The 24,047-nt window shown below is 45.0% G+C and overlaps 1 protein-coding gene across 3 annotated transcripts in view; it reads left to right on the plus strand.

Annotated features, from left to right (window-relative positions):
- glra1 (glycine receptor, alpha 1) overlaps window positions 1–24,047 on the plus strand; it is a 169,526-nt gene that overhangs the window by 92,439 nt on the left and 53,040 nt on the right. For all 3 annotated transcript variants that reach the window (XM_049585226.1, XM_049585225.1, XM_049585227.1), the window contains 4 exons: window positions 2,500–2,567; window positions 15,895–16,118; window positions 21,969–22,051; window positions 22,513–22,650. In XM_049585226.1, coding sequence (XP_049441183.1) covers window positions 2,500–2,567; window positions 15,895–16,118; window positions 21,969–22,051; window positions 22,513–22,650 — 513 coding nt within the window. The remainder of the gene's footprint in view (window positions 1–2,499; window positions 2,568–15,894; window positions 16,119–21,968; window positions 22,052–22,512; window positions 22,651–24,047) is intronic.

The raw sequence follows: 24,047 nt of genomic DNA on the forward strand, positions 1-24,047 counted from the left end.
TTTTCAAACCTCACAGGCGACGTGAAATTGATTCCCTGGTTTCTTAAGTCGTAATGAAGTGTTTACACATCTTCCTTCTCACACATTCTCGAACAAACGGGCTGCTGTTGTGTCGGGCAGTCGGACGCTGTCGGAGTGTTTAAGTCCAGAGCAGAGACTCATTTATTCAGCACGGCCTCACAGCCGGCGCTGGAACACACCTCACACACACACACACACACACACACACACACTCTTTGGCTTTGTTTACTTCCTGCAGTCTGTCAACAACTTGATTCAGCTTTACTCATCTCTGCTGCTTTCATATCCACTCACACACAGGGACTGAAACACACACACACACACACACACACACACACACACACACTCCACCTTTAGTTCAGTCAGCACACACAACATGAAATAAAAGGTTAAACTGATTTCAAAGAACCAATTAGAATTAAATTATAGTCGTTTATTTGAGGCCCAAACACAGAACAGAGAGATTCAGTCACATTTGGTTCGTTAGCGCCCCCTAAATTAAAGCCCCACTTTAAAGCTAACGTGCATGACTGATATTCAGGCACATGTTACATCTCCAGATGGAAAAAGGTCTTTATGAGGAAGTGAAGTTGTTCTTCCAAGAATGGCGAATGCATGACCCGCCTCCTCTCCCTCTGATTGGCTACTCTTTACCTTCATTGGTTGTGTTGGCGTTAGGACTGAGACTGGTCAGAGTTAGGGTCAGGATATCAGGGTCAGTCAATCAGAGGCAGAGTAATGCAGAATAGGGCGGCTCATGCCTTCGCTATCGCAGGAAAAACTCATTCTCTAGAAGCTGTACCTGAAACTCAACAGGAAGTCAGCCATTTTGAATCTACAGTGCATTTTTTGCCATTTACAGCCACTGACTTTGACTCTTTCTAAAGATTTAATGAGGTTGACTTCAGTGTGGGTCAGTACGGTCTTCAGACCTGATGAAAAGTTGTTAAAATTGTGAGTTTAATGGAGGGATGTTGCCGTGGCGTGGCGGCTGTTTGGCAAATGTCACCATGAAACAGGAAGAAGTTGTAACTGGAATGCACTCTGGACATGCAGACCCTTACAGACACTATGTCACACAGACCAAAGGGTGACCTCGCTGACATGACTCACATTCATAGTGCCACCTACTGGCAACAGGAAGTTACAGGTTCCTCGCAGGTTAATCTGAACCATCTCAACTTTGGTCTTTGTGCTGCCCTGAAACAGGAAGTTACTCAAGCTTGATAAGAGTAAAGGCCTGACGACATCTACGTGACAATATTGACTCAGTTACAGCGCCACCTACTGACAACAGGAAGTCAGCCTTATATGACAAATGTACATTGCGTGTTAACACTCGACACCTGGCAACATGATTCATGTTTAGCGTGTGTTCTCTAGTGCCTCACAGTGGACACAGGAAATGGTGTGAAATTTGCAATAGGTCATTTTCAGTGCCACAAACTCAACTCAGGAAATGACACCTGTGTTGTGCGCGCAGTGTTTGATGGTTGTGGAAATGCACAGCCATGCCAACCAGCATCCTGCCGTTACCACCGACCTGCAGGAAGGTGTGAGAGTCCGTTCATCGCTGTGGTTTTAATTAACTGTTGGACCAAAATTTCAGAAGTCTGTATCTCTGCCCAGAGGAGACGGTTTCAGATGGTCTGGTTCCACACGCCCACATGTCCAAATATGTTCATCAGCTCACATCAGTCTGGTGTCGGGCTTATTGTTAGATGTTTTCAGGCCAGTCAGAGTTATGGAGGAGAGCAATGGTCACCAACAGGCTGCAAGCATGGATGAGTTTGATATAATAGACATTAATGTAAAGGCTGCATGAATCACTGTCTGTTGTCGGATCAAATGAGTGTGTGCTCATTGTGTTGTACTTACAGCTGCAGATTTGGTTCTTTAAATATAACAATCTGATGAACCCACAGTGATCCTCGCAGACAGACAGAGACCAGCTGTTTTTCAGTGGAGCTGGTGGAGCCCCAACCAGAGCTAAAAGAAAGATATCAGACTGACACTCATCAGTTGGACAAACTCTTTTTTTTTTTAAGATATTTTTTGGGGCATTTTTAATTTTATTTGATAGTACAGACAAGTGTGAAAGGGGGAGAGAGAGAGGGAGTGACATGCAGCAAAGGGCCACAGGCCGGAGTCGAATCCGGGCCGCTGCGGCAACAGCCTTGTACATGGGGCGCCTGCTCTACCACTAAGCAACCGACACCCCATCATTACACTCTGTGTAACTGGACGTCTGATCAGGGAAACTGTTTGCTCATATGTTCACCGTCACTGCTACATGAAGTCATAATGTCCCAGTGTTGTTCTGCTTTCCCCAGGTGGCAAAAAAATCAATGCAGCTTGAAATTGTCAGATTTTCTTGAAACACCATGACTGATGATACGTGAACTATTGCTATGATGCTGGTTGTTGTGATGAAGTCTAACGTCTCCGTCTGTCTCCCTCTCCTCTTCCTCTCTGCAGGTCCGCCCGTCAACGTAACCTGCAACATTTTTATCAACAGTTTTGGGTCCATCGCTGAGACAACAATGGTGAGTTCTTTGACTCTATGTATCACACCTTCGCCTGTGTGTGTGTGTGTGTGTGTGTGTGTGTGTGGATGGTTGGGCAGTTAATGGAAAGTGTCACATCTCGTTGCAGCTCCATTTCAGCTCGGGTAATTTTGCCCTGAAAAAAGCGATTTATTGAAAGGACGCCGATGATGGCGATGGCAGCGCTGATATTCAGCACATCCAAAGTTTCATTTGTATTTCCTTTGAAAAATTAAAAGCCTTGTGCCCTCTGAGTGTTTAGAAACGCCTGCGCCTCATTGAGCTCGTCTCCTATTTCCAACACTTCATTTGAAAGAGCGCATCACTGCTGCGGACATTTGCATAACAACGTGATGGCGGTGGCGGTGCTGCTGCCGTGCCTGTTTGGGAGCAGTGGGGGGAAATTTACACTCATTCATTACACAGAAAATCCATTAGTGTTAATACAAGTGAACCATCAGCCTTCACAGAGCAACAAGGCCCAAAGCACATAACACTGTGTGTGTATGTGTGTGTGTGTGTGTGTGTGTGTGTGTGTGTGTGTGTGTGTGTGTGTGTGTGTGTGTGTGTGTGTGTGTGTGTGTGTGTGTGTGTGTGTGTGTGTGTGTGTGTGTGTGTGTGTGTGAGACAGCAGAGGTGATCTCAGCATCCATGAATGTCACTGAAACAGGACACAGTGGACACAGTGGACACAGTCGCCTCTCTGACCTCCATAAAACACATGAATCATGTTTTCATCCACCAGAAGTGTGGACGCCGTCAGCTGAGTGAAGCTGCTGCAGCGCCGCAGCTACGACCGACCACGCATGTGAAGGAGCAGCGCGTGGTCGGTCTTAGCTGCGACCGACCACACGCTGCTCCTTCACACGTTAAAGTATAAAAACGTACCTGCCATCAGGACTGACGATACATGTCTACTTTATTGAAGCAGGTAAAAGTCTCACTGAGGTTTAAAATGTCTTTTTCAAGATGGCGGCACAAACATGGGTACAACACTAAACACAGATGAGTAACATCCAGTTGCATGCAATATAAAACAGTTAAATACATAAACATGAACAACTTTCTAAAATAATTTGAGGAGCACTCGGCTGTTGTCTTGATTCTTTAAAACGACTTAAATTCTCCGTCAGTGCTCGACTCAGACAGTTTCTGTCCTTCAGTAAATGAGTCCAGGAAGACGGAGCGGACGATTTAGAGTTTGAACCTTTGGGACCAACGTGTGTCAGACACGACGTATTGATTCAGCTCTCAGCTTCTGATTCATCCTTAATGACACAGAAATCTTTCTTTTTGTCACATGTTCCTTTGTCACCATCAACACACACACACACACACACACACACACACACACTGTAGGTTACTGTGGAAGGAAGGAAGGAAGGAAGACAGACGGTGTCAGGTGTTTGGAGGGAAATTTGGAAGAACAGTAGAAAGTGATAAAAAAGATGAAGGGAGGAATGAAAGACAAGAAAAGGAGGTGAGAAAGAGGAGGGCAGAAACAAAAGCATGTGTAGAGATGAAGGGGGAGTAACACACACTCTCTCTCTCACACACACACACACACATACACACACACGGCTGCACAGAAAGTGCTGCCTGCTGCAGATCGTCATCATGCAGAACAAATTCCAGATTTTCCCTCCTGCAGAGAACAAATTGATCCTGGTGATAGCTGAGGAGGAAGAGTGAGGAAGAGGAGAGAGGAGAAAGACAGATGGAGGAAGAGTGAGGAAGAGTGAGGAAGAGGAGGGAGGCACACAGAGTGGATCACACACAGAGTGGATCACACACAGAGTGGATCAGTCACAGAGTGGATCACACACAGAGTGGATCACACACAGAGTGGATCAGTCAGAGAGTGGATCACACACAGAGTGGATCAGTCACAAAGTGGATCACACACAGAGTGGATCACTCACAGAGTGGATCACACACAGAGTGGATCACACACAGAGTGGATCAGTCACAAAGTGGATCACACACAGAGTGGATCACTCACAGAGTGGATCACACACAGAGTGGATCACACACAGAGTGGATCACACACAGAGTGGATCAGTCACAGAGTGGATCACACACAGAGTGGATCACACACAGAGTGGATCAGTCACAGAGTGGATCACACACAGAGTGGATCACACACAGAGTGGATCAGTCACAGAGTGGATCAGTCACAGAGTGGATCACACACAGGGTGGATCAGTCACAGAGTGGATCAGTCACAGAGTGGATCAGTCACAGAGTGGATCACACACAGAGTGGATCACACACAGAAACAAAACAGTTAAATTATCAGTTTTTTATAAAGCCAGAAAACCCACTTTAAATCTGCAGAGGCTGCAGGGAGCGAGCCACAGGCCGAGGACGCCGTTGAGGCTGTCGCTTGTTGCTGTGTGCAGCTCTCGCTTTAAGCTTGGGCTACAACACACACACACACACACACACACACACACACACACACACACACACAGAGTGCTGCTGGGGCCGGAGCACAGTGATAGATGGAGTCGGTAGAATGGTGCAGTGCGTGTTGAAGTCCCGGCGGTACACGGCTTTATTCTTGTTTCAGCACCGCACTCGCCGCTCGCATGCTCACTCACACTCTTTCTCCAACACACACAGACACACACACACACACACACACACAACCCAGTCATCCCACTCTTTCGCTCGTTTCCTTCCTTCCTTATTTCCTCTCCTTTGGAGATCACACACACTCACACTAGCCTCACTCAGTGTGTGTATCTCTGTGTTAAACACACACACACACACACACACTGGAAGTGCAAACGTTTGATCACCAGATTCTGCTTCGCTCTGTAAAACACACACATCACATGTGGCTCCACCAGGACGTCTATTATTTAGAGACTGTTAACAAAGATATTAAACACCAATAAAAAGAAAAAGGAGGATGTTACAAATATTAAATTGTAAAAGTCATCCATCTTAAATCTGTTTAGATAATCCTGTAACCAGATCACACTGCACATGTTTATTATTGACATTTTTAATTTGAACTTCACCTAAAAATGTCCTGAATTAATTTGCTTCTTGCTTTCATAGTAGGCCTATAAAAAATAAAATTCTCTGCTTCCTGCTGAATTCAATTAATAATCTGTTTTCCTCCTGAATGCTGTCATGTGTGACAGTCGCACTCAGCCCCGCCCCCACACACTTAGCTCCACCCCCACAGACACTTTACACTTCACTAACAAAGTATTTTTTTCATTTTGTTGTAATTTGAATATGAATCTGGTGTCAGGGTGCCGAACAGAATCAAAATAGAGAATGAACGTATTTCATGTCGGGGACAATTTGTCCAAATGTTCACTGTAACATAAAACATGTAGACGAGAACGCAGCTTCAGAAACACTTGCTGACTGATAGGTTTCTCATTTTGCTTGTGGGATTATAAAAAAAGAAATCTGCTTCTGACTGAATTCAATTAATAATTCTCTTCTTCTGCAGAATGGTTTTATGTAGGAGTAATATCAGTGATATCTGCTGCTTCAGGAAGATTTAAGACTTTATTAATGTCACACTGAATTAAAATGTATTTACAGTAACCCAGACAGAAGAAAATAAAGACATGAACCAACATCAGTTATTTAGGATTAGGGACAATGAGATAAAACCTGACTGGTCACACAGAGCAGAGCAGAGCAGGGCCGAACAGAACTGACTTATGTTGGTGAGTTTATCTGGTGTTTTTGCTGCATGTGGGAGTCCACTGCCACTATCACCATCATGACCAGTTTAAAAACATTTTGCATAAAGTACGTTGAGTCTCGTGTGCATCGCCTCGCACCGGTTTCAGTCACACTGTGACATCTAACACTCGTTCATGTGGTCCAGGTCACAGTGACGGCTGACTAACACACAGCTGATCCCACATGTTGGTCCCACTCTCCTGATCTGTGTCAGACATCTGGTAAATTATTTACTTTAAAAAATCAATGTTCCAAATTATTTAGAGATTTTAAAATGCAGCATCAGAACAAAAAGACAAAGATCCATAACATCCTCCTCCCCACGATGTCTTTGCATTTTAAAGACTTTAGTCACATTGATTAAAGACATTTTAACACCAGTTAAGACTTTAATTTTAGATTTATAAAATCAATGTATTTTAAGACTTTTGAGGATCTGCAGAATCCTGAATATAAAAGCTTTTGTTTTGTAATATCTTGGCTGATATGAGACGTGTAACAGAGAGGTTGGAAGGATCCATATTGTGCTTCACTATATGTGAAAATTAGTGTTATCCCTTTCACACACTCTTTATCCTTCACACACAGAAACCTGAATCACCTCACACACACAGTTATCTGATGGCTCATTCACTTCCTGTATGAACAGACTTTACACTGTGCTGCTAGAAGTTATTCTCTCCTCTCCATCCATCACTGTTTGAATTGTCCTTGGAAATAGTTTCTGCCAAAAGAATCGTTCGTGCACAGTGAAAAGATGCAGAGCAACTGAATCTGACTCTACACTGAAAAGAATATATTCAGATGTAACTCCTCAGTGGTTGTCACCAAAATTCTGATTAGAAATGTAGTTAAAATACATATTCTTTTTCTCAGTAACTGTAAGCAGGCCCCACCCATAGTTACACATACCTTTAAAGGCCCTGATACACCAAGGGAGAGGTCGGCTGTGTGTCAGTGTTGGGTCATCGGTGAGCGTCTGTCACCCTGGTCTTTGCGCTGTGTCCCGCATCCTCAGCCCCCATCGGCTTTTATTTTCAGCCGATTCAGCATGTTGGATTACTGTCAGGATTGTTGGAGCCTGTCGGTGGTTGAAATCACTGTGATTGCCGTTTGAGCTCATCTCATGAGGAGAGAAACATTAGTGAGTTGAGTAAACAAGGTTGGCAGTTCTTTTTTTAAATTTTTTTTGGGCATTTTTTGCCTTTAATGGACAGGACAGTTAAATGTGAAAGGGGGAGAGAGAGAGAGAGAGGGGATGACATGCAGCAAAGGGCCACAGGCTGGACTCGAACCCAGGCTGCTGCGGCAACAGCCTTGTACATGGGGCACCTGCTGTACCACTAAGCCACCGACGCCCAAGGTTGGCAGTTCTGAAGCAGAAATGTGTGTGTGTCGGCTAAACGTAACCACGTGTGTGTGTCAGCTAAATGTAACCACGTGTGTGTGTGTTGGCTAAACGTAACCACGTGTGTATGTTGGCTAAATGTAACCACGTGTGTGTGTCGGCTAAATGTAACCACGTGTGTATGTTGGCTAAATGTAACCACGTGGGTGTGTGTGTGTGTCGGCTAAACGTAACCACGTGGGTGTGCCAGCTAAACGTAACCACGTGGGTGTGTCAGCTAAACGTAACCACGTGTGTGTGTTGGCTAAATGTAACCACGTGTGTGTGTGTCGGCTAAACGTAACCGTGTGTGTGTGTGTTGGCTAAATGTAACCACGTGTGTGTGTCGGCTAAACGTAACCACGTGTGTATGTTGGCTAAATGTAACCACGTGTGTGTGTCGGCTAAACATAACCATGTGTGTGTGTTGGCTAAATGTAACCACGTGTGTGTCGGCTAAACGTAACCACGTGTGTGTGTCGGCTAAACGTAACCACGTGTGTGTGTCGGCTAAATGTAACCACGTGTGTGTGTTGGCTAAACGTAACCACGTGTGTGTGTCGGCTAAACGTAACCACGTGTGTGTGTCGGCTAAACGTAACCACGTGTGTGTCGGCTAAATGTAACCACGTGTGTGTGTTGGCTAAACGTAACCACGTGTGTGTGTCGGCTAAATGTAACCACGTGTGTGTGTCGGCTAAATGTAACCACGTGTGTGTGTTGGCTAAACATAACCACGTGTGTGTGTCGGCTAAATGTAACCACGTGTGTGTGTCGGCTAAACGTAACCATGTGTGTGTTTGTTGGCTAAACATAACCACGTGTGTGTGTCGGCTAAATGTAACCACGTGTGTGTGTGTGTTGGCTAAATGTGTGTGTGTTGGCTAAACGTAACCACGTGTGTGTGCCGGCTAAACGTAACCACGTGTGTGTGTCGGCTAAATGTAACCACATGTGTGTGTCGGCTAAACGTAACCACGTGTGTATGTCGGCTAAATGTAACCACGTGTGTGTGTCGGCTAAACCTAACCACGTGTGTGTGTCGGCTAAATGTAACCACATGTGTGTGTTGGCTAAACGTAACCACGTGTGTGTGTTGGCTAAATGTGTGTGTGTTGGCTAAACGTAACCACGTGTGTGTGCCGGCTAAACGTAACCACGTGTGTGTGTGTTGGCTAAATGTAACCACGTGTGTGTGTTGGCTAAATGTAACCACATGTGTGTGTTGGCTAAACGTAACCACGTGTGTGTGTGTTGGCTAAACGTGTGTGTGTTGGCTAAACGTAACCACATGTGTGTGTCGACTAAACATAACCACGTGTGTGTGTTGGCTAAACGTAACCACGTGTGTGTGTTGGCTAAACGTAACCACGTGTGTGTGTCGGCTAAACGTGTGTGTGTTGGCTAAACGTGTGTGTGTTGGCTAAACGTAACCACGTGTGTGTATTGGCTAAACGTAACCACGTGTGTGTGTTGGCTAAACGTGTGTGTGTTGGCTAAACGTAACCACGTGTGTGTGTCGGCTAAATGTAACCACATGTGTGTGTTGGCTAAACGTAACCACGTGTGTGTGTTGGCTAAACGTAACCACGTGTGTGTGTTGGCTAAACGTAACCACGTGTGTGTGTTGGCTAAATGTAACCAAGTGTGTGTGTCGGCTAAACGTAACCACGTGTGTGTGTGTTGGCTAAACGTAACCACGTGTGTGGTGTTGTAGCGATGTAGTGCTTTTATTTTGAAAGAGACTGTATCAAACTGTACATTTCCTGTGAAAACAGAAGTGTATTTTGAAAACAGACAATGCATGTAACAGGCTGAAGTTGACACGGCGTCCCAGAACGTCAACAACCAACACACCCAGGGTACCTTGGACGTCATATGTGGACGTGGAAAGTCCATGACCAAACCTGGACATGTGACGAGGTCGCAGTGAGGATGATGATGGTGTGTAATGGCTGCACATCGTCTTGTTTCCAGTTTGATCCATCACTTCCTGTTGTTGGATGATAGAAGCCGTCCCTGTCGGTCAGACTGTCAGACTGTAGAGGAGCAGCTTCTCTGTGAGATGTATTTTGAGTCGACGGGTGATTTTTATGTAAAACTCTTGCATCACTCTGCAGCTTTGACGGAGCAGGTTTAATTTCATCGGCGCTTGTTAAAGCAGCAAAAGATGTTTGCTGTTGTGAATTGATTTGACATCGTCGGCTGCTGCCGCAGGAGGTGCTGAGGCCACACGGTGTCTCTGTCTCTCAGCGCCATGTTGTCTGAGCTGAGCAGATGTGCTGCCATAATGTGTGAGCCTCCGTAACCTCCTACCTCCCCTTCCTACCTGAGAGGCATCCAGGGAGCCGGCAGGATGATTTGACAGGCATGGAATTAGAATATGGCTGCTGCCACTGCTGTTTTTCTAGTTTCTGCATTTGTTGTTGTTGGAAGGAGGAGGAGGAGAATAAGAGGAGGAGGAAGATTGCAGTCTTTCATGCGTGGTTTACTGCCTGAGTTTAATACGTGCTGAAATGAGTGCGGTATTGTGTAAGTACAGCATTTCCTCTGTTAATGGTTTCATAGCAGCGTGGCGGTGGTGGATGGTAATTTCAGGGTAGCACTTAACACTCCAACGGCCTTCTGTCCGCACATTAAACCACGAGCACGAACCTACGGGCGTCGCAGGAGTCCCACTTTTTACTGCACATCGTCCTGCAGCAGCTTCCCTCAGTGTTACGGAGCCACCGCAGTGTCAACAGCATTTTTTAATAAACCCTGAATCAGTCGTCCATTCACACTGAAATGGTTCATCTGCACCCTCACATTACTCTCCCCTCATTTACATCCCACAATGCATCACAGTTTCACCGTCCTCTCAGTCTGATGCACTGAATGTGCACGACTGGAGGTCGTATCATTTTAACCTGCTCAGATCTCCGTCCATCCCAACAGGCATGAATCTATTAACGTCATTCATGGTGCAGATTTTCACGGGATAGGAACATGTGTGAGGATACGTTGAGATGATACAGGAACATCAGCCCAGCTGTGGAGCGGTGTGACAGAGGAGTTTGTTGAAGGAGACGTGGAGAACAGGTCCTGCAGAGTTCAGCAGCATCACAACAATTAGCTGTGTAAGAAGTCAGACGTATGACCACTCAATTCATAATTATCAAGCTGCTGTCAAACTGCAGGCGGGCGGATGACTGATGGCGGTGGCGTGGGCTGGCTCCTCTCCTCTGTATTCCCTTGCTCCTTCTCTCCATTGACAGACGCTCCTCATCTCTGCGCCGTCTCAGGTTATTCATCACATCCTCCTGCAGGAGAAAAGGCGACTCCTTCTCCAAAGGTCGAGCTCATTTGTTTCATGTGAGATATTCAGTCTAATAAACTGTGATGAACAGAGAACAGTCTCAGCGAGGCTGATCGCCATGTGACTGTATGTCACACACACACACACACACATGCAGCACCGTGGCTGATTGCTCCTTTAAATGCCACCCACTGAGGCTGCTGGCGCGGCCGAGCCTCGTCCCCGCGATGCAGCTTAATGATGCTGTCGCCTGGCCGGAGTGGCCCCGCTCCATATTCTGAGAATAATTGACAATTAGAGGGATGGAGGGGCGAGCTAAATGCCACTTCACGCTGAATACGGACGCTCCATCTCTGATGGTTAGGTCATACAATAAAACTCTGATGGAGAAACACTTAATATCTTCTACCTGGATCGATTCTTCATTCCAACCCTAACCTTGGGATCCTAACCGTCAGAGTGACCTTCTGAAGAGACGACCTGGTCTCGGCAGGAAGATGACGCTGTTAGTCCTTCGTTTAAACGCCTGAACAAACAGTTTGAGAGCTGAAGCTGTGATCTACAAAGACATGTCGTTCAGTTCTGTCAGTCAGGTCAAAACAGTCGATTTAAGACATTTAAATGACACAACAGACACAGTAAAACACACCTTGTATGTGTTGATGATATTTATGTAAAGAAAACATTTAATGTTTCAGAATCATAAATACTTTATTGATCCCTGAGGGGAGGCTGTGATTGGTTAGTCGCTCTCATGTAAAGAACAGAAAACTGTAAAGAGGAAGAATAAGAGTATGACACAGACATATGTAAATATAAAGTCATAAAATAAAATACAAATAAAGTGCTGCAGTGTTGAACACTAGTATTTAAGATGCTAAGGATAAAAATGTGTTGACTGTGCTACAGATATGTGCTCCATTAAACACTGTGTGTAAATTAGTGTGTTACATTCAGAAATATAAAGTATTTATTATTCTATAATGGTCACTGCAGTTTATACAGCAATGGAATAAAAACAAGAATAAACATCTGAAATATGAACAATTAGTGGATTATATGTTGAAAAAATATGGACATTCAGTAACTGACTAATGACTGCATGGTGACAGCAGAGAATAATTAACCTTTAAGTCACAGTAGAAATATTATAGATACTTATGGATTATACATGCTGATTGGTAAATTAAGTCCAAATGCAGATCTGACGCTCTGAGGGAGGAGTTGTACAGTTTGATGGTCACAGGTAGGAACGACTTCCTGTGGCGCTCTGTGGTGCATCTTGGGAGGATGAGTCTCGTAATTAAAAATATATATATTTTTATAAATGTTGTCAGAGCAGGTCGCTCCGTCGTGATCATTTAAAATTCCGTTCATTTGTGTTTCACTCTCTGAAACTGACTCTGGTCCTCACAGAGGTAGAAGTACAGACACACACACACACACACACACACACACAGAGTGGGAAGATGGAGGATGTGTATTGATCTTTCAGTTAAACAGTGGAGGCTGAAGGTTTTAAAGCCGTACGGTGGAGGTTGATCTCGGCCCTGCAGTCTGGATTTAACCTTTTAAAACCAACGCTGAACTCTGGAGCTGTGAATCTTTGAATCTTTGAGGCAAGGATCAGCAGCTTTACTGCGGTCAGTCATTGGACTACAGTCCTGTTTGTACAGGACACACTGAAGGAAAGTGACTGCTGGAACACAACCTGCTGCCAGTTGGTCGGATTCAATTAGAAATAGAATAGTTTTTGGTAGTTTACACAGGTAGTTGTTTGTATATCACAGACACACTTAAACACACAGCTGGAAGCGTTTGAGAGCGTTTTAGAGACGCATTGGTTTAATCTGGTTGCTATGATACAGAATATCTGTGGAAGTAAACATGTCGGCACGAGGTCGAGCACTGGCTCTGGATGAAGGACACAAGGAGAGAGGACGGACCTGCAGGTGTGTGTCCATGAGAGGAAACATAAGATAGAAACAGTTTATGAACAGAAGTGTTGTTGTCTTTGTGTCGTAGTTATTGTTGTTGTTGTTGTTGTTGTTGTTGTTGTTGTTGTTCAACTCAGTGTCAGATGTGACATTTTGTCTTTGCGGTATTTGTCTCTCCTCTACAGTGACACGCACGACATTTCTACCTGAGGTCACACATGTTTCAGTGTTCGTCAGCGCTCAGTGCAGAATCAGCACCCAGTGCTGCAACATGAATATAGAACGCTCCCATAGCAAAGAATTAAAAACGTGGTGGTGGACACAGCGCCTAAAATTGCTCAAGACTTAACATCAATTAAAAAGAAACCTCAAATGAAAAAGCTTAATTTCACTAACTATTTAACCACTCCCTCAGCAGGTCCACACACAAAGGTCCAAACACTGCAGTTGAAACACAGCAGCAGTCGTGTGTTTTAAAATGAACCTGTGTGTGTTTTCAGCTCCTCTTTACTGCAACGAGTCCAAAACTTGAGAGAAGGCCTCGTTAAGAGGCGTTAACAGTTGTTCAGCCCTCCGTCTCCTGTCCCTCTGTCTGACCGTCGTCCTGCTGCATCTCTCACTGAACAACCAAAGACAGAGCAGCAGCTCGATGACCTTCAGCTGCCGTCCAGCTGGGTCCCAGGCCGACCCTCCCTCTGTGTGTGTGTGACTGTTCTGTTTAGTAAAGAGAAGACTTTAAAAACCTTTATCAATAAAAGCACAGCGAACATGAACCTCCGAGAACAGAAGGAAAGAACTAAAGAGAAGCTGAGAGCCGGCTGGTCTGTGGAGATCAGAGGCAGGAAACAGATCTCAGATATGGCTCGAGGCCACAGCTCAGCCTGATCATTGAAATCTCTACATTCACATCAAGGAGGAAATGACATATGGATGAGGAGCCATCACCACCTGCTCATCCAACCACACACCCCGTCCATCACTTCATCTATCCGTCCATCCGTTCCTCCGTACGGAGTTAGAGCATCTTGAGTCAGCGGTGCACTGACCCTCGATGAGCCTTCTTCCCTCCTCTCCTCTTTAAAGGGAACATCTCCCTGAGGACACGTTTTACATCCTTATGTCGGAGCTGCTTCTGGATTCATGCTTTATGACTTTCGCTGGTTTGTAGTCATTTAGATTCTGAGCTGAATCCATTTCCTCCGACCTGCCTGAGAGAGACTGTGGACCTCCAGAGGATGCAGCTGCAGAGGCAGCAGCTCTGATGAAGCTGATAGCAGCTGAGAGATGAGAAAACGCTCAGCTCTTGTCATTTGTGTTGATGTTGTGTTGCATTCTGGTCCGTCTCCTGCTCCTGTGGGGGAGAAACTTTTCTCCTCATTTCTTCTTCTCTGATAAATATCTGTTTGTGGGACTGTTGGATGATTTGAGGGACACACTGAATAGTTGATGTTTGATAAAGCTTTTAAGGTTTCCAAACTAAACAGCTGAATGATTCCAATAATACAAGTTAATGGTGTCATGAGCTTTTTACTCCTCTTCAAATACTTTGTTTTGTAATTTGGGGAAAAAATCTTCATCTTTGTTCTCTTGGTGATGATTGTGTTTGTCACACCTGATTCATCCACAACACAGGCTGCTTGAGTTCAGACCAAAGGCTGGCAATGACACGAAACCATTTCAAAGCGTTGCAGACAAAAGTTGCAGCGGTGTGACCTGTGGCAGGAGAATGGCGTGTTGCAAATAGTTGTTTGTTTCAACTCATCTTGTCGGGAGTCATTGGTCTGATCCGAGCTTAAAGGAGCTGTGTGTGTCCTTCAGGGCACACTAGTGATTTACTGAATTGTCTGCAGGCAGTTCTGAGTGTCTGAGTCGATGAATAGCAGCTAACAGTGCTAACTTATTTCACAGAGCAGTGCTGACAGAGTGACAGAAGGTTAACATGGGACAGGATACACGTACGGTCACTGGCACTGCTCTGCTGAGACTTTGCTGCAGCACTCTTGATATTTAATGCCATGAGACGACAAATGCTTCAGCATGTTGGTGGTGTCTCTGCCCTTGCATGTAATTACGGTGCTGCATAAACTGCACGTCGCGCTGTTAGAGTCTTTTTTGGTGAAGTGAAGCTCACGCTTTCAACCGCTTCTGTCTCTCTGCCATTACGTCTTCTTTGTTGTTGAACTGCTGACTGACGAGCGTGACGTGCATCATCGATGTAAAGAGTCGGCGTAATGAAAAGAATCGATAAGGGAATCATTAAGGTTAAAGGCTAATGATGTCGATGAATTGAACCAGTTGGAACCGGTTCTCTGCTCAGGACAACTTCACTCCACCGTATCAGAGACAACAGTTCTCTGACTGTTTAACACATCCTCACTGTACCTCGTCACATGTCCACGTTTGGTCGTAGACTTTCCACGTCCACATATGTGATCATTTTTGTTTCCTCATCGATCCATCGCTGCAGAACTCTCTAACGCAGGGGTAGGCAACCTGTGGCTCCGGAGCCACATGTGGCTCTTCAGCCCCTGTCCAGTGGCTCCTTGAGCCTTTGAGAAAAGAATTCTATGGAAATTCCTTCTATGAATCCAAATGTTGCTGAACCTCGATAGCAGTGGCTGGTTAGCTATGGATGCCAAATCCAAAAAAGTAAATTGAATAAAATAGAGAATGTAGTAGTGCGTGGACAGATTTGTTTGCTCTCACTGCCAGCTCTGCAAAATTTAAGTACCAGATAATTATTAATAGTGCCCTGCACAGTGGCCACCTTGTGGTAAAACATATTAATGAATGCTTATTTAGACCATAAGTATACGCTAATTTAGACTTAATAGGCTATTTACCTTGATCATAAGGCTCAAACATGTTTTGCGGCTCCACACAGATTTTTTCAAATTATTTTTGGTCAAAAATGGCTCTTTTAATGGCAAAGGTTGCAGACCCCTGCTCTAACGTCTTTATGTTGTCTGTCTGTGTGTCTCCTCTCAGGACTACAGAGTGAACATCTTCTTGCGACAGCAGTGGAACGACCCTCGGCTGGCCTACAGCGAGTACCCTGACGACTCGCTGGACCTGGACCCCTCCATGTTGGACTCCATCTGGAAGCCTGACTTGTTCTTCGCCAACGAGAAGGGGGCCAACTTCCACGAGGTCACCACCGACAACAAGCTGCTGCGCATCTCTAAAAACGGCAACGTGCTGTACAGCATACGGTGAGCAGAGGGTCAGATATCAGATGTAAAGTCTGAGAGTGTCCTGCTTTGATCCAGGCTGCTTCATTACAGGTGCAACAATCAAGTTAAGTGTAAGCAGCTGTAAAAAGCTCAGCGCCTCCATGCAGGCGGAGTCAAACAGTTCCCTGATGGTTTAAAAGAGATTTCACAGTAATAGAAAAAGTTTGAGCAGCAGAGGAAGCAGGGGGGTTATAAGTCTGGAGGTTATATTGAAACAATCAGTTATAAAACTATGATGGAGGATAGAAAGTGACGGCTCTGACTTCCTGTTTATTGCATTCCTCAGACCTTCATCTTCTGCTTTAGAGCGCTCTTATTGCAGCGAAGTTGGAGGTTTTTATTTCCTCCAGAGCTCAACTTCCTCCCCTCTTTTTCTTCCTATCTCCGAGACATCCCATTCAAGGCTCTCAGAGTTATAGCCGCCTTCAGCCGACAAACCTTTTAGCCTGCCGGTGCCTCGTCCTCCTCTCTGCTTTTATTGCCTCTGCTCAGGGGCGAATGAGAAAGAGACGCAGCAGCCATGGTAATCTACTCAGCCTGTTAGTATTCCAGCAGCAGGTCTAATCTGTTATCAACCTCAGTTTTCACCTTCATGTCCAGCAGCTGGAGGAGTGAGATTGGCCCCTTAGAAATATCGTCAGAGAGGGGATGAGCCCCGCGCTCCCCCTCTGCAGCTTTCATTTGTTAACTTGACAACATCAGAATGAACCCTCACTTGATCAGCTTGATCTCGGAGGCGATGAGGCGGCTCGGGATATTAAACCGTCCCGAGGGTAGAAGGAGAAAGTGGGCCTTGTAAATGTTGTTTACTCAGTTTTTTGATGTTTATCGCTCAACAGTGGAGCGGCACAAGGAGGAGTCATGACCGATGGTCGCGTCTCCTTCGAGATGAAAGTGAACTCCTCCAGATTAGACCATCAGATTCAGACACAGTTAAATCTCCCGCTGTACTTCAAAAACTAAATGCGAGGCTCGCTCTGAGCTTGATGTGTGGTCTCATCTGTGCGTGTGGCTGCTGCATGGAAAAGAAAATCTATGATACTTTAATTTCACCAAGTCTTAAGTGCAAAATTCATTGTGTTGTTTGGAACAGAAGAGAAAGGCCAAGAAAGCTGTGATTTATTATTTTAGGAAGACTTAAACTGAGACTGTTCTCACAAACACAAAGTATGCAGGACAAGGAACTTTGACATGGTCTACTCCTTGTTTCCATCAGTCAGCACTGATCGTCTCTGTCTCTGAACCTCAGCTGGACCAAACTTTAATATGCAGCTATGTGATACCGAGGAACCTCAAACCCTCAGTGAGCCATTGTCATGATTTGCATCAAAATTCATATCGTTTTTGGAGTCAGAACTGAAATCTGAACAGACGGACATGATACCAGCTTTTTTAGATTCAGAGTGACTGCCTCTCAGCTTCTCACATGGTCCCATCTCCTGAGTTAGGAAGTCGTTCGTCCGACTCTGTTGTGCTCGTGAGTTTTATAGTGATTGAATAATAACAGTGATGATTGATTGTTTAATTAGTGTCATGCACACTTCCATGTGCCCAGCCCTCAGCTAAGCAGACGTTATTTTACAGCTCAGTCCTCAAACCAAATACTTTGCTTTCATCTCAGGCCTGGCAAAGAAAAATCAGCCACAAAAAAGTGTCACAACTCAAATTATTCATGATCATGCGACCAAAAGAAATCAACACAGAGGTACAGTCCTTGTGTCTTCATATACAGAACAGTAAAATAATAAGACATGAACCTCATCCTCACCGTCAGCTATAGTACACAACAGCAGAGTCTGTCCTCCTCTGACGTGGTGTCTGTATCTTTTCTTTAGATTATACTTCACGTAAAGCTCCACACTGTGGCTGCTTTTTGTGACGCAGTTAGTTTGTGATTTTGGTTCATACCAAATGACAACAGACCATTTTTCTACAAACATGCGAAATATTTCAGTCCTAAGTTTTAAGAACAGTTTGAAGCTGTAGATATAAAGTTTGTCTCTGCAGCAGTGCCTCCCCGAAAACTACCAAAACATGACTTGTTGTCAGGGTAACAATAATAAATGACTTTATGCTGTGTCCATCCTTCACAGTGATGACTATAATAACTATATGCAACATGTGAATCAAGCGACCAAACATTTTAAATTCACCATGTTTCTGAGCAGTTGTTGCGAGTTTAGGCGGCGTTCGTCTGTCCCGGTGAGCCCGACACCAAATGACGGCAGTGTACATCTCTGTCACCAACAAGTGTCCGTGAAACTAGTGTCAAGTGTCAAGAACCAGCCTGACAATCATCACGTTTTTGAGTTTCCATCTGCACCAAAGAGACATGATGAGGCAGCCATGAGTCGACTGCAGACAGGAACTGCTGCCAGATAATTTAGCATCATTTTAATGGTGCCATTTATCAAATGTAAATGTATGTGGTCTGACATCATCAGGTGGCCTCAGGTGAAGCCCACAGCTGCATCTCTCAAAGCATGATGGGAACTGTGCTCACAAACTCTATTATCCACCAAACAGACGTGATAAACAGTCGGCTCATTTTACAGAATATTTTCCAGTCTAAATAAATTTTCTGTTTTGTCTTTTACAGTTTACATTTTTAATTTTCCAACAAACACAAGTTGAGCTCAGACTCCGTCGGTCAGCGTTTAGAAACCGTACAAAGTGTAATCATCAGATGTCACTGATATCGGTCACTGTCGTGGTCGTTACATCCAGCATCTGTTCTGTGTTAGTCCTGCCAGACTGTGTGTGTAATCTGCTTGTAGTGGAACAGAATCACCTGCAGGGTTGGAGGCTGCAGGAGGAAAAAGCATGAAGGCACTAACTTTGTCAGCATTTGGGATTCAGGCGTCAGGATGCAGCCGACAGGAAGCCACAGAGCTGAATCTTCTTTCTCAGAAAGTGGGACATCTGTGGAGGCCACATCATGTGTGTAATACATATTCAGCATCCTGTCAGCGACCAACAATGTGCGGACGCGGCAAACTTTATTTTGTACATCAGGCCGAGTGGATGTGTGTGTGTGTGTGTGTGTGTGTGTGTGTGTGTTGTAGCAGCAGCGGGTGTCCTGTTAGAGCCCAACAGAAGGACGGAGCATGTGCACGTCATGACAACCTGCTGACAGCTCCGACTCTGCACAGAGCTGTTGTGCAGTTTAGGTTTTCTCTTGAAGAGAGCGCTGAGTGATTTAGAGATTATGATGACAGAGGTGATGGATGGTGGTTTGTGCCACAGTTATTACCTCCTGCTATCTGAGAGTCACCTGCACAGTCACATGACAGGTTCAGCCCCGGCGCCAGCAGATAATGCTGCTGTTTTATGTTTCTGCAAACCGTGGATATGTGTTATATTTCTAACATTCATACATATCATATCAAAGTGTCTGTGGCTCAGTAATGAACTGACTTTTTTGTCCTAAAGTGGAGGGATAGCGGAGGAGTTGTAGCCACCAGACGTGGGTGTTTTTTTAGTGACTCACAGAAAGTGTTTGGTTTTTACCAAGACATCTCTGCGTTTCCTGTCGAGATCACGCCCCGAAAACATGACCATGATCTCACACTAACCATAGACGCATGGTTTCTATGCCAAAACACAACCACGCTAACCACAGCAGTGTTGACACTTCATAAAATCACATCATGTACAAATGTAACAGAAACAAGACCAGTATTTATTCTGCTGATTGTGTCAAAGGCGACCAACACGTCCGTTTGTCTCGATAAACAAATTTGTGTATTTAAGAAGAACAATGAAGAATAATTGGTGATATTAAAGTTCACAGTGACAGGTCGTTAAAAAACACATTTGTTGTTTGTTGACAGCTGGACTCTGTTTTTGTTTGTTGGTGCTGAACTCATCATCCACCGTCCCCTCCACCTCCCGATGACAGGAAAACATCACCTTACAAACTTCACATGGAAATGAAACGTGTGTGTGGTTTGCAGAAACGTAAGATGCCAACACTGTGTCACGCCTGAGCTGTGACATGGCTGTTGGTGCTGAATTGCATTTAATATAAATGACTGTTGAACTCAAATCTAAAACAGAACTGCCGACTGGCTTCAATTAAAAAACTTTAAATCATCTGAAATTAGCAGAGTTAGCTCAGCTGTTCAAATATATTTCACATACTGTACCGTTTATAAAGTAATGTGAAAATAATGGATTGATGGATACTGATAATCATCATGGTAACATTTATAACTGGCTGAATTTATTTCTGAAAACAGATGATGACATTTTAAATGAACACGTCCGACACATTTAACAGCAGAGAATATTGAGGTCTAATGTGTCGACTGAAGCCGCCTGACGACGTGTTTCATTCCTCCGCTGGTAGCGATCTCATTTCAGAATCAAAGCCTTTAATTTCAGTGACGCCTGGTATCAGTTATAAACTAGTTTTCCATTAATATGTGGGGAAGTTGACTTTAGCACAGATCCATTCCCTCCATGTGTCAGCAGTAATTAATGGTGCTGGCTGAGACTCTAAGGTGTCACAGCGACGTGGGTCCAGCCGTCACACACATTTTCATTTTCTGAGTTTCACCGATCAGCCGTGAGTGAAACTCGACTCGTTCCCATGTTAGTGCACGTCTGCTCAGCTACAGGTTCTCATCTTGTTGGTCCTCCAGCAGAGAAGAAGAAGCATGTGTGACCTCACAGTCCTCTTGGTGTCGTCTTCAGGTTTCCTCAGTGAAACATCTGCCTTTGTCTTCATTCCAGGCTGCGACAGAGATCCATCAGATACCCTTGGATTTATCAGGCTCTGACACACACACACACACACACACACACACACACACACACATACACTCCTCTGAAGGCCCCGTCGGCTGTTGGTCAGCATCAGATTTATCTGTGTGTATCCACCGTTGGCACTAGTCTGCCCTTGTCGTTGATTCAGGCCGACACAGACGACATGAGGCTGGACCTTTTCAAGGCTCCGTTAGCGGCTAGCTGCTGCTGCTGTGTTAGCTGGTGCTAACAGAGCAGAGAGAGCAGAAGCAGAGCGGCTCACTGAGACGCTTCTTCAGCGCTGTGTCCAACAGCAGCAACAGCTGATCATCGTCGACCGTCACAAACAGAGTCTAATCCTCCAGGTTTTCACTTGCTGCAGAAATTTTACTCCAAAACAAACTAAAAACATTCAACGTGCATCGAATTATTTTAGAAAAGCTGCAGTGAAATCAGACTTGTCAGGACTCCTGGAGGAGCCGATCAGTCGATCAATCACTGCTGGGTTTCTTTTTGTTTTTTATATCCTCACAGTTTTCATGGTTCATGGTTTAAACCATCAAATCTGTTCCAGGTAATTCTCCACAAATGATTTTGTCTGAGGACTAATCAGTTAATGAACTAATTGTTTCAGTGCTAATCCCTCAGATCTGTCTGGATCAAATCACGTCTTCAGGAAAACAAGTATAATTCTGTTTTTATCAGTGTTTTATTATAATTCAATGAGTGTGACTTTGAGCCATCAGCTGGGGGACTGTCTCTGTTGTCTCCTGTGTGTCAACATGAAACTAAATGTTTGTAAACGGCTGCTTGTAATTGATTCATTAAAGATATTGTTGCACTTATTAAAAGTCAGTCTGGAGAACAGCAGGAGATAAAAGACTGTTTTTTAATCCATTTCAGCGGCCCATATGGAGACTGTGCAGCAGAACCTTTTCATTTTGACCACCTCTGAAAACAAGTAAAAAGATCTCATGTGTGTCTGCTGATCGGCCTCTGATCTGTTTGGTTGAGTCACACTGATGAAGCTCTGGATGATCCCGTCAGTGCTGAGACGTGTGTGTGTGTGTGTGTTTGCAGTATAACGCTGGTCCTGGCCTGTCCCATGGATCTGAAGAACTTCCCGATGGACGTCCAGACGTGCATCATGCAGCTGGAGAGCTGTGAGTATGATCACACACACTGAGGAGCAGGGAGGACGACACACACACACACACACACACACACACACACACACACAGATACACATGTGAGGAGTCACAGAAACAGGAAGTGAAGCTAGAAGAGCTCTGTACGTCCACAGAGGGTCAGCGGCCCTCAGAGGAACAAAGACCAAAACAGCACTGACCTGGAGTCAGTCCTGATGTTAACGTGTCAAAAGGAAGTGACAGACACTGGAACACTTCATAACGTCACCGTCTGACTCAGAGACATTCCTCAACTCATACATGAGGATTAGAGGTGTCTGCTACACCTGCTGGGAGGTTCAGTCTGTTGTTAGGCAGTGACCTCTCTTCATGTCCTCCCTGTGTTTCTGACCTGACGGCGTTAAGAGTCTAACCTGGAGTCATGAGATGACACGTGACTAAGTCTGAGCTCCTGCTCTCCTCTCTCTGTCCTCCAGTCGGCTACACCATGAACGACCTCATATTCGAGTGGGACGAGAAGGGAGCCGTGCAGGTGGCCGACGGCCTGACGCTACCTCAGTTCATACTCAAAGAGGAGAAGGACCTGCGCTACTGCACCAAGCACTACAACACAGGTGGGTGGGGCCACGTCTGCTTTGTCATTACGTCTGTCCTTCTCTCTGCCTCCTCTACCTGTCGTCTGTCGTCTGTCGCTGTGCCGTCCACACACTGTGTTTTAACGTCTTATAGAGTCGGAAAAGTCTTTTTCTCAAGAAAGAATCTGCAGCCACAGTGAAAATACAAATCAACTATCAGGTGTCATTTTCCATCAGTCTGCACACTGAGATGTTTTTGGGAACACTTTAATAGTCCGTACATTTCTATAAAGTCTCCTGCAAAGAGTTTTTGTTTATTTGTTTATTTGTTTAGCTGTTTGTTGTGAGAAGTGAGGGAGCTGTTGGGTTTGTACTATTGGCTTCATCAGCTGTCGACAGTCTGCTTAGTTAATTTAAAACCCAGTATTATCACTACATATTTATTTATTATCCGTTCAGATAGTTTGATCGTCTGGAGACGACTTCAACGTATTTACATTTTGGTGACCTGAAAACATGAATGAATCAGTACTCTCCTGATGACTTCACCACATGACGTTGTTGTTTCAGTTTTATCATCACCGCCACACACGATGAACAAAACTACCAAAGATCCAAACTGTAATCAAACACGACGCGTCTTCAGTCAAACAGGATTTTCAGGCCAAAATTACCTGATAAAGTTCAACTTTTCTGTGACACAGAGACACAGAGACACACAGAGACACACAGAGACACACAGAGACACAGAGACACCAGGAGACACACAGAGACACACAGAGACACACAGAGACACCAGGAGACACACAGAGACACACAGAGACACAGAGACACACAGAGACACACAGAGACACACAGAGACACACAGAGACACACAGAGACACACAGAGACACAGAGACACACAGAGACACACAGAGACACACAGAGACACAGAGACACACAGAGACACACAGAGACACACAGAGACACCAGGAGACACACAGAGACACACAGAGACACACAGAGACACCAGGAGACACACAGAGACACACAGAGACACACAGAGACACCAGGAGACACACAGAGACACACAGAGACACACAGAGACACACAGAGACACACAGAGACACAGAGACACCAGGAGACACACAGAGACACACAGAGACACAGAGACACACAGAGACACACAGAGACACAGAGACACAGAGACACACAGAGACACACAGAGACACAGGGACACACAGAGACACACAGAGACACAGAGACACAGAGACACACAGAGACACACAGAGACACACAGAGACACACAGAGACACAGAGACACACAGAGACACACAGAGACACCAGGAGACACACAGAGACAACGAGAGACACACAGAGACCACGAGAGACACCCAGACACAGACACACACACAGAGACACACAGCGACACAGAGACACCAGAGACACACAGAGA

The sequence above is a fragment of the Epinephelus fuscoguttatus genome, linkage group LG9, assembly GCF_011397635.1.
Source record: "Epinephelus fuscoguttatus linkage group LG9, E.fuscoguttatus.final_Chr_v1".
In the NCBI taxonomy this organism is placed as follows: Eukaryota; Metazoa; Chordata; class Actinopteri; order Perciformes; family Serranidae; genus Epinephelus; species Epinephelus fuscoguttatus.